Raw genomic sequence first — 18,563 nt, 5'->3', positions numbered from 1 at the left:
CACTTGTGGGGTTTCATATCAGAATCAGAATCAGAATCAGAAACGTTTATTGCCAATGTATGTTGCACCGACGAGGAATTTCTCATGCCGGGTACATAACATTAAACAACAACATCAAACAATCAATACAGTGCAAGAAATATAAACATATTTAAAATGTACAACATAATGTAAAATAAAGTGCACAACAAACAGATAACAGTACTATAAACAAGTACATGTGAGCCGTAAGCGTGTATATTTTAGAATATGTATGTTGATATAGGCTTTTGGATCACACAAGAAAAAATGTATTCTTTCTTGTAATTGTTGTTATTCATTTTTCTTCAACAAACTTGCAAACTATGTTCACCGTTAATGCTTTTGTTTTGAAAATCACAGTCGAGTAAACCTGCTTTTATTCTGTTCGGCTTGACTCTGGTGTGTGCAGCAGCGTGTGTGCGTCCGAAAGGGACTTGCAGGGGAGTGTAGAGTGGAGTAATTCCAGCTCTCTTTAAAACAACTTCTCAGCACGGAATCCGTCCTGGAGTTTGGCACTGGAGTCCCCGACTATCTCTGCTTCACCCCGGGACTCTGCAGCGGGATTATTGCTTCCAACCACAGCGACAGAAATCATCGGGATTTCAGTGTTGTGAGGATTTATTTCGAGGTGAAGGAAGGGTTTTCACGGTTCAAGAGGTTCACGAAGTCCAAGGAGAAACTCTGGAAAACTTTTGGATTAATGTTTCTGATGCTTATTTTTTGTTCATGTAAACTGACACTGCTCCTGGAGAGGTCTAACTATGGTTTGTGGATTGTGTGCGGGGTCTCCGGAGTGTTGGGGAGTTGAAGCCTTTGTGCAAGGGCTGGCACAAGTTGTGGCTTAATTGAGTTGGCGACAGCAGGTCACTGTGGCTGTGTGGAGCCTTCTTCTGCAGACGTTTAGTGATGTTTAACGCAACGCATGATTGAAATTACTTTCTGATGCTGCGGGAGAGCCAGAAAACGGTGACCACCGGCTCCGCATGCTGTGCGCACCGTGCACAAACCCCCGGTCCTGCGCGACGAGCGTAAATCGATGTGGCATCTCCCGAGACCCGGACGGGACCGACAGGACACATCCAAAACTGTCTAGGTTGTCGTATGTTCAAGTCGAAACGATCAGGTCTTGTACGGCGACTCTGGAGAAGCCGTCTGGTCACCGAGAGCGACGGGCGGGATGGAAGCAGACGAGGTGAGGGAGGACGGAACGGTCCGTGTGGCAGACACTCAGGAAAGCTCCGCAGACACGAGCAGCGGTCGGTGACACACACTGACCCGGCTCCGGGACTCACGGGGGAGGCTGGAGACCTGACGGAGAGCGCCGAGAGGGAGGAAGAGGAGCAGCCTGACGATGACCGGGGCGCCATGTGCGTCCCGGAGCACAGAGGCTCCCGGCGGGGACAGGAGGGCGACAGTAGGACGGTGACGTGTTGTTTGTTTGGGGAATGGGATCTCAGACCCCGGAGCCCTTATTGGGCCCCGAGAAAAGACGGAGGGGGCGCTTGTCAGTGCGCACCGAGGCATGCGGGACTGGAGGAGGAACTCGCGACCACTGCTCATGCTTTTTTGAAAAGACTCAAGGAGAGATCTCTGGATACCTTGGTGAAGGCTGTGGAGACCAAAGGAGGGATACCCAGCGAGTGCGTCATGGTGCCCAGCACCGAGCTGCGGCCCGGGGCTCATCACGTCTCTCCACAGTGTCTCGTGTCTAAGGTGTACCGCTGGAGCGACCTGCCGCTCTCAGCCCGGCTCAAAACGCTGAGCCACTGCCAGAGTTTCGGCGCAGTGAACGGCGCAAAGGTGTGCTGCAATCCCTATCACTACAGCCGCTTATATGGGCCAGGTAAGGACATCAACATGGGGGGGTAAATCAGAGGGGCCTGACTCGATCTAGAGGAGACCGTTCCCCTCAGAAAATACCTTTCAAAAGATCAAATGTACGCGTTACAACGTGATGTAATGATGTAATTCTGACATTCTGCCCTGTGAACACCACATTAACCATCATCTTCAGACCCTGTAGTCCAAACTCGGGTGGAAGGCCTCGCTGAGAATAAAGTTAATCTCATAAAAAGTGAAGCGCGTCATGGATGTAAATAAGATTATTTGTAGCGTAAATATTGATGGAATTCATAAGAACTTCCAATCTGTCAGTGTTGTTTGCATTCAGCTTGAAACGAAAGACGAATGTACTTGTTGTTTATTTAAGTGTTGAACAACATCACAATCAGAAAAGAACACCCATTAAGTCCGTCTGTTGTTGCAGATGGAGCCATCGTACATTTGCAATAATATATCAAAGCACACAGTGCAACACTGAAATCCCAGACAGTAAATATCACTTATTCTCTTCTCGTGCGTCAGTGCCTGCCCTGCAGTTTTATTACATTTTCATAACTCTGGCTTCTACTTTGGTCAACCATTACTTTGATTTCCACTCCACATTCCAAACACATTACACATTTATTTAAATTTGCGCAAAACTTCGCTTCCCACATCATCCAATTGAAGGTCGCTCTCAAGTTGCACTTAGGCTCTTTTTTCTCTTACAAGGAGGTCGTCCTCTTGTTATTTAGGTGAAGGAGTGCCGATAATATACAGTTTGCATAGTGCTGGCGCCAGACTGACTCGCTGGGTATCTGACTGACTGAGGACTCCGGCAATTACTGGCTCTGCTCTTAAAGGGGCCGCAGCCACAAACCCATGTCCACTTTGGACAGAAGGGACTCTCCCAGCAGCAGTTGCTTATAGTTTACTGTCCTGCTTTCACACAGAAATAGCTCCTTAGGTATGAGGAAAGATGGTCTGTTGATGCATGGTAGCCTACAAATCTAAACAGTGAACATATTACCTCATGAAAAACAACATGTGCAGAGCCACCATGTTTAGGAAGTCTATACATTATCATTAGCGATAGAAACAGGTGGGTTTAATGCTCTATAGAATAGAAAAGGTTTTGTATGTAATGTGATTTCAATGAAGTTAATTTATTGTGCATTATATAATTAACATTTATGATTGAGGATTATAAGCCTTTTATTGTGTAGGAACAGAAAACAAAGTTCACGATACATTAAATAAAATATTAAATTGTAAGCATTTCACATAATTCACAGTTTATGACACCAACGTACAAGCTTTGAAGCTCAGTACTTTTCTTCCTCGGCTGATTTTTTAGCAATAAGACCATTCAGCCTTCAAACTTAACCTTAACTTTTGTTGTATTTCCAGATTCACCTCCTCCCCCATACTCTCTGTCCCGTTCGGATGAACACAAGCCACTGGGTGAGTTTGGAAAAACCGCCACCACATTGCAAACCAGTAAATGACACAGAGGGTGTCGTCACCATCATATTTTTAGACTGGAAACACAGATTATCTTTGAAAAGCTGCTTGTGTCGAAAGCGACACAGAGTTCGTTAATATCTGTGCACATCGCCCCTTTTGAGGAGCCTGACATCTAGAGTTTATAACAGGGAGGCTGTGTGTTTGTGCAGACAGACAGTCTGCTCTGTAGTTTGAGAGGCGTATCAGGGCTGCAACCAATTCATATTTTCATTATTCATTCATTACAAAACATCATGTAATTCAAAGGCATACAAGGTGGCTTTCAAATAATATTTTTCTATCAATAGTCCAAACCCCAAAATACTTATAATCACATAAAACAGCAACTCCTCACATTTAAGAAGCTGTAACCAGAGAATGTTAAAATAAATGACTGATTTAATGAATTCATACATGTTCAATTAATTGACCACCAAAAACGCTCACTCTTCGACTGTTTGTTTGTGCTTCTTCTACAATCACCAGACTCAACTCTGTCTTACACTGAAACTGTGCCCCCCCTCTCCCCCAACCCGCCTCACATTACGCCAAGAGACTACACAGGTGAGGAACTTGCATCACTGTACTGCAGAGGTGCACGGACATTGTCACCGGGCAGATGTTGGTTTCAGCAGGGTGTGGTGTTGATTTTGTATTCGCCGAAGAAGTCTGACTTCTCACCACGGAACATTTTGGAGGCACGAATGGAAATACTTTTGGATTTGCGCTCACAGGCTCACACACTCATGCCTGCAAACACACGTAGCGTGCATCCTCTCTGAACGTTGACGTAGAAAAGCAAATTACATTTGCTGTTGTGTTAAGTTGTGCTTTCCTTCCTATTTTCAAAGGCCGTTAAGACAAGTAAAAACTCCAGTGCATAAAGCTTCTATTGTCAGAGAGGCATGGGGGGCTCGGTGGGGGTCTGGGGTCTCTCACTATCTAGATGCCACAGCAGTGTTGCCTTTCTGTCTCTCGTTCCCCGTCTCTCTCTCTCTTTCCCTGCGCTTTCTCCACGGCAAAATATTTCACTGGGATGAAGCTGCAATAAGATCCCCGTGCATACTCCCAATCCCCTTTTGCCTCTCAAACCACCCATCCCCCTCTTTCCCTCTTTCTTCCCTCAAATCCCTCCATTCCTCTTGGCAATTGAGCAGTGGAAAGAGGCTGGCATTTTGGGGGCGGGGGAGCCGAGCAGCTCTGATGAGGCGGAGGTGTAGAGTTTTGTGTGCGTGTATATGTGGAAAGAGAGAGGGGTGGGGGCTGAGGGCCTGCATTTGAACAGGAAACAGCCCCCTCTAGATGATGAAACTGGAGCTTTATTTGTTTACATGCTGGGGTCGGGTGGAGAGGTCCTTGTAGCGTTAGAAGAAACCCACAAACCCACTCGATCAAGCCTCCCTGGGCGCACTTGTGGACGGTGTTGAAAGGTGAACGGGCACCTATGAAGCCTGTGTAGTGTAGTCCCAGCATCGCGGAGCTGTCCGAAGAATCAGCTGCACCCCAGTGATACTTTCTTTGGTTTGATGGTGACCAGAAACTTATTCTTGAAGTTTATGTTTGAAGTTGACATACTTTATTGAGTTGTTATGTATGTTTACCATGTTTAGGCGCAGGGCCGTAGGCAGCAGTTTAGAAATACTGGGGTCCTCCCAATGCCCACCTCACCAGAAATGAAAAAAGAAGATGCTTTAATTACTTGGATTAGGTTTTCTCAGCATTTATTTCCAAAAATGAGTCTGAATGCTGTTTTAAAGCCTTTTCCACACTCTCAGGAATAAACCTCTTATTCAATTTTAGCCTCAAAGGTGTCAAATTAAACTCTTAAACATGAGCTCATTAGATACCCACAGTGTGTTGCTATACGGCCCTGTTTAGAGTGTTTCCGTTGGGGTTGACAAAAATAATCCACGTCTGTTTAATACAAATAATCACGCTATTCCTGTCCTTGCTTGCATTCACCATTATGCACCTTTGAGTTGAAACAAATGTGGTTAATTCTTAAGGTATTTTTAAGTTGATTTACTCTGATTTGTTGGAAGTTATGTGAACAAATTATCCAAAGTCTGTTCAGTCTGTTCAGTTGTGTTTCAATCTCAAGTTTTAGGTTGTGATTTTAAGGTTTCTATTGTCTGCCTGGTGAAATGAGTGGAAATAGATCAGTTTTCTTAAAAGATGGTGTGTGTGTGTGTGTGTGTGTGTGTGTGTGGTCTCTGATCCCCTGCCCCCCACACCAGAACGCTGGAGCCGAGAACCGGAGCTCAGGCCAAGAGCTGGAGTAGGAAAGAGACTAAACAGAGGTAGCCAGGCATTCCGCATGTAGCTTTTGTCAGGTTATAAGTCTCCTCTTTTGAGTTACGGCTGGTGAAATGAGCAGGACATAAGCTGAACATGAAGCTTGTATCAAAGAATTGTCTGTAGCTTTAAAAAGAGAAAACCTTGATGTTTCTTAGATCTTTCAAGAGTGTGAATTCATCTTTTTGGTGCAGGTGATCATCTGTGATGTTTTCTTTAGAACAAATGCAAACAATGAACATGTGCTCCGGCACTTTAGCATCTCTTTTTTTAATTCCTTTTAAAGCTACCCTAGCTTTAAGGGGGGAAAAGGCAGCAGCAGGGTGTGGTCCATACATACCTTTGCCCTGGCCTCTTTTATCATTCGATCAGTTGACGTTCCCTTTAAACCGCAGCAAACGGCAAGGCTTTGAAAAGGGATAAATCTACTGGAAGTTCAGTATGTCTACTTGGACTGTCGCTCTGTGACTCCCAACAAAACGTGTCATTCAGCTGCTTATTGTCAGTGTCTCTGTGTGTGTGTGTGTGTGTGTGTGTGTGTGTGTGTTTACGTGTGAGAGAGTGAGACAGGAGGGAGAAAGGGAGGAATTTCTGTCTGACTCAGTGATAAGATCGTCTCAGAGAACTCACATAGGGGTTCTTCAGGACAAACACACACACGTATAAACACACATTCACTATCACGCGATTAGCTGGAAGGCAAAGTTCTGCTTTTTTACTTTCATAATTGAAGTATAACCTTTTTTCTAAATACATTTCATTTGGACTATTTCAACTATTTTCTACTGTCGCCCTACTTTCGTTATATGATGATACACAAAGTGCTCGTTTGGTGATTTTAATTTGATAATGGAATTTGGTGACTTTTCTTTGAGTGAAACCAACAGATCAAAACTTATCTTAAAGTTAACACAGAACGAGTCGCCAAAATGAGTTCCTGTCAGCATCAAATGCACTTTGTGATGATGGCTACCATAAGAAGCGGCACACATCTGAATCACCGGCCACGTCGCCGACGCAGCTGTACAGGTTGTTGTAGGTCGGCTAACGTTGGCGGTAATGATGCGTGACTTGCTGGACAAAACAAACAGAAATCAGCTGACATGAACGCGAGACTGAAGTGAAACTCGTACGGTCATGAATAACTGGAAAAGTCATGAAAGGAGCAGTTTCCAGGCGTAGAGGACTTTGGGAAGAATAAATAAACCCAGAAGGTTTTGGAAAAGTCGTGGAAATTTTGCTCCAAAAATGCCTGTACGTTAGAGTGTGTGGTTCAGCTGAGATCGACTGAGAAAAATTTGTCAAACAATTCCTAAATGTGCAGATCAGTTACGTCACATGTATATGCAGACGTTTCAGGTCATGAAAATTGCCCTCAAAGGCATGAAAAACTCTTCGAAATCTTTTGGAAAAAATGTGTGTGAACTCTGAGTTAAGCTACCATTTTATATTTTAAGAGGCAGAGAATCTCGAAGGACGATGCCCAAAGAGATAGCGATTTCCTTGTCAGCTATTACATCATATGACATCATTGCACTCCTCCAACATTTGTCCATCTTGTCGTCATTAGACTCTGGCTTTTGAACATGTGGAAGCAAGTAAAGCAATGATACTTAGTGGACATTAGTATGGCCTGGATGCACTGAAGTAAGACAAGAAGACTGCTCCCTCTCTGCCCTCAGTAATCATATTTTGGTGGCTTGTTTGCTTAAGGTATCAGCCAAACATCCTGTCTCAAAGCCCTGTCTGCACTCACTGCGGCATTAACCCCATGAATTGGCCCTTTGACTGATGGGGCACGGCCCAGGAATGTTGGGAAATTGGGAAGGTGAGGGGGAGTAGGGTCTCGGAGTGAAAGAAGGTGGGAGGGGGATGAGGGGCTCCGACTCCGGAGAGTGACACCTGATACATGTTTGAACATATCGCTGTTAATACTTAAGAATCACGGAGCTGAGCCGACATTCTTGGAAGCTTGGGAGACCGTTTTTGAGAGTCCGACTGCACCGTGCTGTTTTAGTGAGCTCAGTTCAGAAAGTGTGAAGCTTTCCAGGTCAGTCCAGGTTGACACAGTTGGACACGGTTTTTGTAAATCATCTGCTCAGGCTCTCAAGTACAGATTTGACTCCCAGAAGCATGAATACTTAACGAGATACCTTCGCAGAATTCCTTTCAATATGGTCTCCGTGTCTTGAGGTGTAAGAATAGTACAAAGACAAAAGAGTGAACACCCACATTATGCTGCGATCCGTCTGAGTCGGGTCCTCTCAGTGACCTGAACCGCCAGTCTGTTTGCTGGCATGCGTACAACACTTGCTCTTATGGCTGACTGAGACACATTAGACTATGGAATTCAACATCAAGCGCTGGCCCATTAACCATTTGCCATTTCCTCAAGTATTTTCCATCACGGTTCTTTTTCACCATACAAGCTGGGTACGCAGCTGAGGACGCGGCGCACAACTCACCCAGAGCTCTTTCGTGTCAGTTCGGTCATTTTTTTTTCTGAAGTCCTTTCGTTGTTTTTTTAAACGTTTTGGCACATTTTAAGCTTTTAGACTGCCAGGAGGTTAACACTGTTATTAAAACCCTGTCTCCTAGAAATTAAGTTTACATGCATCTAACGTGCCACAGCAAATGATGTGGAATTGTTGCTGCTGAATGTAACAGTGAAATGTTTACTGACAACTAGGGGCGTAACGGTTCACAAAACTCACGGTTGGGTTGGGTACGATACAGTGGAGCCACGGTTCGGTACGTTTCGGTACAGTAGAAAACTATAAATGCCAGAGAAATGTACTTGATTTTAAAATATATTCATTCATTACAACTAACATCATAAAGTTATTCTTTGACTTTGAACAATGATGGAACTATACCTGAGTGACCCATCTTCTGGGGTGTCTTCTTAGCAACACATAAGCATAAAAAACAAAAACTGCTCCTTAATGTTATGGAGTATTGTTACTTACATCTTGCTTACATCTTGCAAAAGTGATTTTTAATCTCAATGGGACTACCTGGTTAAATAAAGGTTTACATTTTTTTTTTTTAATTCAAACATACGGTATTCGGTTCGTCATGCGTACCGAACCGTGAGCCTCGTACCGAACGGTTCAATACGAATACGCGTATCGTTACACCCCTACTGACAACGTATCTGACTTGTTTTCCCCCATAAAATCTACTCTTGCGATACAATATCCGTTCATAGTGACGACCTCATAATTAAACATTTTATGGGTGAACTGGCAACAGTTTTTAAGGAAAGGTTGTGGTCTGGCTTCCTGCAAAAATAAGTCTGCAGTGATTTAAATCATGAATCGCAACATGATTATCGTCATTTAACAGAGGCCACGATCTTTAACCAAAGTGCTTTTGTTGCCTGAACTTAACCACAGGCGGGACTCAGGATGCAAAAACCCGTTTCTGGTGTCAAAGTCCTGCTCTTTGTGCGTCCGTCATCTACCGCGACTGCTGACTCCAGTGGTAAATACATGGTGCGGATTGGAAAAATAATTTAGTGATAAATAAACGTAATTTCTTGGAGACAGAGTTTGTTATTCTCTGAAAAAATCTGAGTAACAGTAGAGTAAGTTTAGATTACCGGTACTGATTTTCCAAAATAAACTATATTGCCTTAAGCATCATGTTCACCAGAAAATGATTACATCACCTAATGTTACAAACTAAAATCAGAAACAAAGATATATATTTGAAGGTAATTAAGAATGGTAGAGGTGAGATGAAAGACATATTCATGTTCTTCAATCAACGTATTGGCTCAATAAACAAACTTCTACATTTCATAAAAGGACGAAACATCTCTGATCCCAGAACGCAATCCTAGCTTAATTTAAACTTGACTTGGAAAAACAAGTCGACTGTTCCTTGTTCACTCTGCTGTTTGACAACATTTAGAAGTAGAAAGAATTCAGTGTTGTCAGTTCAGCTCCCGTCTTTCTCGTTTGTAATCATCACACCTACAAATAAGCTGTAAATCTCTGAGCTGATGGAGCCGCGTCACCTCCCAGGCTTTATTGCTGCAATGTCTGTCATCGAAGGTATATAAAACATGTCGTAGCATGGATACACAGAAACAGTCAACATACACACCTCTATACACACCTCTAAAATACTTAGCTCCAAATACTTGAGGTATGTTCAACATACAATGGCAATAAACGGTTTCTGATTCTGATTGAGGGCAGGAAGGGACATCCGATAACATCGCGGTTCGCCCAACACGGAACTAAAAGAAAGAGGCGAAAGCACAAATGTTTTTAATATATTTCCTATTTTTCAACATTTTACTTTCAGGGATTTCGTGTTTGATCTTGGCTCTTCTTCCGTTCCGTCTTGGTAGATGCAACACTGCTTTATGTAGCTGTGTTGACATTTACAGAAGCTCGTTTCAGACATTTATACTTTAAAACACCTTATTGAAAGTGACAATGACCCTTGACCTCTCCAAGTTCATGGATTTAGGAAGTGTTACACATCAGGAACAATCCTGATTATCAAGAACAGACAGTCGTATATTCTCCCGAATCACAATAATGTTGTTCTATCCCCTCTTCTCATGTTTCAGCCCACTTTTCCTGCTCTTTGTCTTCGTGTTAATTCTACTTCTGCCTTCGCAGCCTCTACGGTTTGTTGTACACACATTTTTGCTCTCTTTCTCTGGGTCTCTGCGACTCTCATTCTCGCCCCCTCTCTTTCAGTCCATGTTGTCAAGCCATCACAATTTAAAATAAGGTTTAAATTACAGGACTGGTTGTGGCTTTCCGTTGTTCCCTTAGAGTTTTTGCCAACCCGCAATTTGGCTTTCAATGGAATCCTGCCATGCTGCTGAACCTAAAGATTCTTTGCAGATGTCGACAGGCTCTCTGACTCTGTGAAATGTAGGAAACTGTCGCCTGTGCTGTGAGTTCTGAGTTTAGAACGAACATTTTCAGGGTTTTTTCAGGCAATGTAGCTGCCTGTTGTTAGTAAGAACAATTGTGTGTGTGTGTGTGTGTGTGTGTGTTTGTGCTGTGCATTCACCCATGATATTGGAAACTACACTGACAAACACACACAGTAGCCTACTGTATTTACGCTTCAGTATCAGACTTTGATAAAGAGTGTAAGGCCATATACGTACATTGATATGGCATATGTACATATGTGCAAGACACAAACACATTTTTCGGGATGTGTAAATAAGCTACTGTTTGACCATATCAACTCAATGAGATGGTATGTATGTCAGGTTGTGTTCAAATTAAAGCAGATTTCATTTTCAACAAATGTGGCAAATGTCCTCATGTAAAATGTGTTATCATACACATTTTCGAAGGTAACTCGACTAAATCATTGCAGTTCTCACATTCCCCGTGTCACCCCCCCCCCCCCCCCCCCCCCCCCACTGTGTGAGTTATGTATGGTGATTGTGCATTGTATTTTCAGTCCACTGTTATTTTTTGTACACATAAGTGCGCTCCGCACTGGCGTTTTTATTCAGATAATTCTCCCACATTAGGTTTTAGAAGGAATTTCATAATGCCTTCTTCATAGAGGAACAAATGGATCTACCCCACCAATAAATGTGTGTAATTATGTTGTGAGGAGTGAAGGCCATATAGCGGGACCCCGTGAGGCTCAATGAGAGACTTGTCAACTTGACCCCGGTGACTGGCTGAGCGGGGGGAGGAAGTGTTGAGGAAGAGGGCCTGTCCAGGAATGTGTTGGGAGGGGAGGCCTGTCAGCTGCAGAGCTCTGCTTCTCTGCGTCTCCTTTTGGGTCTCTATTCAGATTAAAATCATCTTTTAATAAGTTGTTTGTGTAAAACTAAAATCCAGCTATTCTTAGAGCTAAAAACATACCGTCTTCCCCCATGAAGTGTTTTGGTCGAGCTTGATTTATGTCTCTGTTGCAGGGTTACGATACCCGCATGTGTGCCTCTGGTGCGTCTGTAGGTAACTGTCGAAAGATGTAACCACGTGTGCTACACGGGCGATACAGACACCACCCCTCCTTATCAAAAACAGATAAGCTGATCCTCATCGAGCGCAAACATTGGCTTTGATGTGTTTGTTTTCACCTCTGTGTGTGAATGAACAAGATTATGTCAGGAGTAGCAGGAATGCAGAGCAAACAATCTCCTTTAACCCTGGAGCAACAACAATAAATCACTGAATGCTGAAGCTGCTGTGACACCTTGACGTGCTGTAGAAGTATAATTTAGGATTCAGTCTCACCTTCCTCCGGCTTAGCTGGTTAAGTTGCACGACAAAGTGTTGCTAACGTTGCGCTGAAACCAAACTTGCGTCAAGGAAGTAAAATTCTGATCAGGGCCGCTTTTAGAATAACACACATTCACAGTTAGTTCTGTTTGCTCCGATTCACTCAGATCATTGTTTTTGTGGAACGGGATAACGTGGACAATCCCTACGTCACGTTAACTGTTCAGTTTCTCTCTTACTGCTTATTTATTGCGGATCTTTATCGTGGATGAGGAACATTTTACAGCTCCACAACTATGCGTTGTGTTGTTCTACAGTGAGCCACAGAAACCAAATCTGAGCAACAGCGAAACAAGAGCGACGCAAACGTGGCCTTGTGCACGTTCAAGAGGAGGTGGAGCGATTGGATGTGAAGTGATGCGTCCCTTTGCAGAAACTTGTGCAGTGTTTAATACGTTTGTTAAAATTGGACCAAGTCGAAAGATACTTGTGCATACTAACACATTGAACTTGCCAATGTAGAGTCTGAACAAAAGCACATGTTGGATTGGAACAATTCCATATTTTTTGTCTTTGTTTGTTACAGCAACACCAACAGTATATCGAGAAAAAGGGGTGATGACATCCGACGAAGGTTACTCGCCATTACATGTATCCATCTCAACCACTCAACTGTGAAAGCTCTGCCAAAGTCAAATGTAATTTTTCACTAAGCAACAGAGGAACAAATGTCAACCATGGTGCATAATCAATTCAGTGTATAATCTATACTTCAAATCATCTGAAACCAGCTTGTATTTCCAAAGTGTCAGCCTTCATTATGAGTCCCATACGAGCATCAGAGTCATTTCTTCAACTGTAATCATGAAACTGAAGTGAAAACAGTTTGGATTTCCAGGGTTTTCATACAACACACACTATGGTGCATGATACAAGACGTGACGGCGGAGGTTTTCCAGGATGCAATGATGGATGCAAAACCTGAGACATTCCTTGGCTTAAGTTGTCTGGCACTTTGAAGTAGCACCAGAAATGCAGGAAACTGGTTACTTTCGCTCTTCCTCTTGGAGGAGCTTTCTAAATTACCTCCGAACACGTCCTCCTAGGAATTTTACAGAGACACACAGTTACTTTCCTGTGGCCCCGTTGACCTGCAGGTTCAAGGAATGTGGTCGTTTGTCCGCATAAAATAATGGATTGGTGTTGGAGAAATGTTTCTCGGAAGCAAGAGAAAGATGTCGAGCGGCACACTGCAGCAGACCGCATCACAAGATCCACTTTACAATGGAAAGAGAGGGAGAAGGAAAGAGTGTGTGTGTGCAAGAATGTGTGTGTGTGTTTGTGTTTGTGAGCGAGAGCCCAGTTGTGTTGGATTGTAAAGCCCATGTCTGGCGATAACGCAGCCCTCTGATGGCAGAGATAGTCGAGACGCCAGCTTAAATGTGGCTTGCTGGATTGAAGTTTCCCTCTAATGATAGTTGTCTCAAACAACACAGAACCTACCATTTGTAGCCAGGGTGTTTTCTTTTATTTCTATTTTTTTTTTTTTTAGCTTTTGGGGGACATTTTTAGGAAGTTGAATCAAAACAAAGCATCTTAGAGTCGGCCGACAATGGTCAGTAGCTGAATTCTATCCTCCCCTCTGTTCCCCCCCTTCGCCCTCCCTCTGCCCAACCCACCCACTTCTTTCAGCACAGTGGAAGAGTCTAATAACTGGAGGGGAATCTAATCCTTGGCACTGGATGAAAGACGGGGGTCTCCCTCCCTCTCTTTCTCACAGTCTCTTTCTCTCTCTTCATTTTTTCCGTGGATGCTGGTTATGCTTGGCAGGTTCTCTCTCTCTCTCTCTTTCCCTCTCATTTTCCCGCTCCCTCTTTCACCCAGTCTCTCTCTCTCTTTTTTTTTTACTCCTCTACTTCCCCCTTTTTCCCCCCCCAGCTTTTTTTCATCCCTGTGCAGGTTAAGGTTAGCAGGAGGAAGCTTCCACCGCTGCGACTGGAGGGAGAGAGGAAAAGATATCGTTTAACATTTTGAGAAATACACTTTTTCGTTTTCTAGCTGACAATTAGATGAGAAGATTGATCCTACTTTAATGTTTGTCCGTTACAAATTAAGCTAGCTTAGCTTAGCATCAAAACTGGAAATGGGGTAAACAGCCTCTATCCATTACTAAAATACATCTACCGGCACCTCCAAAGCACGTTTGTTATAATGTTGTACCTTGTTTGTTAATTCATACAAAAATAACAATTAAGTACGTAAGTGTGAAGATGACAGTTTGAGATGCGTGGGGTTAGGGCAAATTACTTCCTTGAGTGTTGTCGTCACAGAGAGGTTGTCAGGCTTTGAGCGGAGACTCCACACCAACAAATAATCTGGTACATAACCCCACGTAAATCCACAAATTATTTCAATACTTTTTTTTCTGTGCAAAATAAACAAATGTGATATGGAGCTTTGGATTGTACCAAGCTGATTTTTAAGCAGGCTGTTCTCATTCACTTTGTAGCTCTACTTACAAAAAGTAATAAACTGTAATTGGCGTATATTGCAAGAACTCAATTTGTATGTAATCCGCTTAGTTGTGAACTAGGAAGTACAAATTGAACCGTGTCGCTGGACATTTCGAAGGAGACTGCACGTAAAGCGAGGAATCACTTTTCTTCAGATGTCATACAGCCGGTTGTATGAGGAAATGCAACTTGAGCTAAGATAACCATCTTTTTCCTCCGGCTACGTTTACCGAGCATGAGTCAATCTTCTGATCTAAGCCTCTGCAAGAAAGCAAATAAGGGTATTTCCCAAAACGTCAAACTATTCTTTTAATATCTATTCAAGAGGAGGAAAAGAAAGAGGAAAGACGAGTGTTACTGCAATTGTTTTAAGTCCAGGTTTGACAGTCTGTGGGGAAACTGTCTGACCCCTGAACTTTGATTGCCCCTATTTTTTATCACTAAAAAACTATTGTGATTTCATAACAGCGAGCCATTTGTTTTGTATTCCACCTCTCTTCCCACCTTTGTTCAGGCCTCGGACAAAAACAAGTGCACCGTGGTGTTTCCATGAGATTGGCACTAAGAGACAGTGATTTTGAAATGAAATAACAAAGGCTACTTATCTAATTGGTAAACAGAGCTGTTAAATGGTGGTTGGCGTAAATGCTCGCAGGACGCTGTAATTGCTGCCAGCCCTCGCATACAGATGTAGGCACGCACATTCACGCAGTCACACTCGGACAAGCGGATTTTCGACTTCCTCCGCTCGAACATCAACATGCTGATAACCTCCCGTCTGAACCCGCCCACCCGCCCCTTCCTCCTTCTCCTTCCCTCCCCTCCCTGCTCTCCCTCGACATTCTCACACAAGCTCATTACACCTTTAGTTGGATGATAGCCAGGCTGAGCGTGATGACACTAAGGACTGTGCCAGAAACATTAATGTACCACTCGCTCCGTCAAACACCGCTGGAAATCACGATTAAATGGTTTTGACTTCACAACACATCAGTCAATCCTCAGCAGACGGTGGTGCCAATGCTTCATGTAATAACCTGCTCTTGTTCATATTTGCAAGTTCTCTGCTCATTTTTTGACTTTCTGGAATTTACAAGGATGTATATACAGACAGATACACATGACAGAAAAAATAAAACACAAAGTAAGTCGACAGTGATACTTTTATGGTCAAGCATGACCATAAAGTACAGAACATTTTTTTAACAAGGCAGTGTATAGAAAAGCAAAGTGCTTTACATGAGACATAAAATAAGACCAGATATAAAAGAAAGTCAAGGCGATATGAAAAGACATATGAGTTATATAAAATAAGTGAATAAAACAGTTAAACAGGAGTTATGGGAGTTTCTTCCAGATATCTGGTACATAAAAACTGTAACTGTAGGTTTCATTCGAAACTTAAAAAGTCTAAAAAGTCCCAGTTTGTTTTATGTCTTCTTTAGGGAATTAATTTGATCGCGAGCTTGTAAAGTCTCCCTGTGCTGCCCCAGACATGTTTGTGTTGCCTTATTACAGGGAAGAGCATGGCTTGTAAAAGTGTGTACTTGTGCAGAGAGAGAGAGAGAGAGAGAGAGAGAGAGAGAGAGAGAGAGAGAGAGAGAGAGAGAGAGAGAGAGAGAGAGAGAGAGAGAGAGAGAGAGAGAGAGAGAGAGAGAGAGAGAGAGAGAGAGAGAGAGAGAGAGAGAGAGAGCTGTAAAAAACCCCAGACCGCAGGAGTTGCCGGCCTGGAATTCACTAATGACACACGTGGGCCTCAGATGAGAAGTGCAATTTTGTGTGCTTGTGTGTGTTATAGTCATACTGTTTGGATCAGAAGGCGCAATTTGTGTGTAATGTGCATGTGTGAGGCCCTATCTCATCATCTAGTGTGTGCTTGTATTGTACAAACACCACCACAGCCTCTCCCCCCTCCCCCCCACCCCTGAAACAAAAATGGCTGCTGTGCAAACATAACACACCTAGCCTAATCTCGGTCCTGGTTTCACCCAAAAGCCGCTTGTTAATGGGAGAAAGGCCGCAGCCATCCTGGCCCCTGGTGGATGAAGAGGGGGTGCTCGCGGGAATATGAAAGGAATGGGGCCACAGGCACATGGGTCTTTAAATCCACTGTGTCAATAGAGTCTCTGGAGCAAAATAATGGCATCACTCTGTGTGGGAGTTAATGTGAGCTGATAGCATGAAGGCTGGGGGGTCAAGGGTTCACAGGGTTGTGCTAGGTTGACAGAGATCTGAATGCTTTCCAGCCCCCCCCCCCCCCCCCCCCACCTCTTTAACTCGGGACCTGAAGGAGTGTTATGAGGAGGTGATGAGGAGGAAGTGGGCTGTTCAGTGTTGAGAGTTTTAGCCACCTTCTCCAAATATTCACAAGTGACAAATTAAAGGAAAAACATGAATACATGTGAAGAAACACAGTGAGTGTGGATGCTTCCCTACAGAGCATCACTGAAGTGGGTTTGATCTGAGTGCATGCAGTCTTAGTTACAGATGCAAATATTAATTCCTCCACCTCTCTTCGTCCCCTCAGACACTGGTACCTCCATCGGCTCCTCGACTTCCGGCGGACATCGCTCTCACTGGTGCAGTGTTGCCTACTGGGAGCAGCGCACGCGCGTGGGTCGCCTTTATCCGGCCTACGAGCCCTCGCTCAACATCTTCTATGACCTACCTCAGGGCACGGGCCTCTGCCTGGGCCAGCTCCACGCCAACGCCTACCACAGCCGCCGCGACGACCCGGGCAGCCACGGCACCTCGGGTGTTCACGGACACCCCAGCCACGGAAATGGAGGGAACGGCAGCAGCGGCAGCAGCAGTGGCGTCCAACAGATACGCAGTAAAATCGGCTACGGCATCGTGCTGAGCCGGGAGCCGGACGGAGTGTGGCTGTACAACCGCAGCCAGCATCCGGTGTTTGTCCACTCACCCACTCTGGACCCACCCAGGGCCCGGGGGCTGAGCGTCAAGAGGGTGATGCCGGGCTTCTCCCTCAAGGTGTTTGACTATGAGCGTTCCAGCTGGATGGCGGAGCACGGCGTGAAGCCTGAGTGCCAGGAGGGGCCCTGGGACCCCCACAGTGTTCGCATCAGTTTTGCTAAAGGCTGGGGCCCCTGCTACTCAAGACAGTTCATCACCTCCTGTCCGTGCTGGCTGGAGGTGCTACTCAACAAACACAGATAGCACACGGACATGCAGACTCGCATGAGGTTTCCTCACCCGGTATCCGAATTGTAATCTACCTAGATTTAATATAAAATTTATATATTATATGAAATATATTACACATGTAAATATTTGAGTCATTTTTACAATGCAATTATTTATGTATAGTGTAATGTGTATATGGACAAAACAAAAAAGGAACAAGAATATGCACTTCTGCTTCTATATATGCATTACAGTTTCTCTGTGTCATTTTGCAAATATAAACTGTAAAAATGAGACGAACCTGGTTTATGTTCTCATGATTTAGCGATTCCATCAACAAGTGTGCCATACACACATGGTCAATAAAGTATTTGTGTTAAATGAAGGTTTCATTGGTGGTCATACGTGCTTTTACCTGAGCTATGGATTCCTTTTTGACAGTTTGGCTGTTTTCTCCCGGACCAAACAAACCTATTCTTCTGTTTACAGCAAAGGGCCTCTTTTTGGTGTTTACAGGAATGGTTTAAGAAGCTGGTTTACCTTTTGGACAGACCCAGGCTAGCTGTTTCCCCCTGCTGCTAGTCTTTATGCTAAGCTAAGCTAACTATCTTGTGGCTGTAGCTTTACATTTAATGGACAGAATGGTACTGATTTCAGAAAATAAGGCCTATTTTGCAACTATTTATTCAAATAGGTGAGTTTCATGTGTACTGTACTGTAAATTATATGAGCTGCTCAAAAGTTCATGTCTGGAAGCAGTTTAGAAAACACTGAACTTGTGGATTAAGTGGCAGAGGTGGAGAAGGCTAATCTCCATTTGAAAGCGCCAATGATATTTTTATTGGTGACAAATATCGTTCATTAAAAACAAATGCCCACCTCAACATCAAAAGAGTTAATCTGATATTTGTAGACCACATTTCCATTCCACAATCTCACAATACAAACTTATACTTTATACACCTGAAGGTGGACAGTATATTCAATGCTCCCTTTTCCTTTCCATTGAATCTCACAAGTTTCCAATTCCATTGAAGAG

At 43.8% G+C, this 18,563-nt stretch overlaps 1 protein-coding gene across 2 annotated transcripts; it reads left to right on the top strand.

The window, feature by feature from the left end:
- The first annotated feature begins 481 nt into the window (after nt 1-481).
- On the top strand, nt 482-17,823 carry LOC306794557 (mothers against decapentaplegic homolog 6-like). 2 transcript variants are annotated; one of them, XM_079292670.1, is made up of 4 exons: nt 482-1,864; nt 3,253-3,306; nt 3,835-3,912; nt 16,908-17,823. In XM_079292670.1, exons 1-4 carry the CDS (start codon nt 1,123-1,125, stop codon nt 17,555-17,557), a joined length of 1,524 nt encoding a protein of 507 aa, XP_079148796.1. In that variant the 5' UTR covers nt 482-1,122; the 3' UTR covers nt 17,558-17,823. The 2 variants fall into 2 exon arrangements, with proteins under 2 accessions (XP_079148796.1, XP_079148797.1); XM_079292671.1 differs by lacking the exon at nt 3,835-3,912.
- The last annotated feature ends 740 nt before the right edge of the window (nt 17,824-18,563 follow it).

The sequence above is a fragment of the Melanostigma gelatinosum genome (genome assembly GCF_949748355.1).
Source record: "Melanostigma gelatinosum genome assembly, chromosome: 2".
Classification (NCBI taxonomy): domain Eukaryota; kingdom Metazoa; phylum Chordata; class Actinopteri; order Perciformes; family Zoarcidae; genus Melanostigma; species Melanostigma gelatinosum.
The sequence above is the reverse complement of the archived record's forward strand: the minus strand, read 5'-3'. Positions and strand labels throughout refer to the sequence as shown.

Bases quoted from the DNA above. Each gene is read 5' to 3' on its own strand.
- LOC306794557 (XM_079292670.1), top strand. From the start codon at position 1,123: ATGTTCAAGTCGAAACGATCAGGTCTTGTACGGCGACTCTGGAGAAGC. The intron at 1,865-3,252 runs GTAAGGACATCA...TTGTATTTCCAG, and splicing joins CAGCCGCTTATATGGGCCAG to ATTCACCTCCTCCCCCATAC. The intron at 3,307-3,834 runs GTGAGTTTGGAA...TACAATCACCAG, and splicing joins GGATGAACACAAGCCACTGG to ACTCAACTCTGTCTTACACT.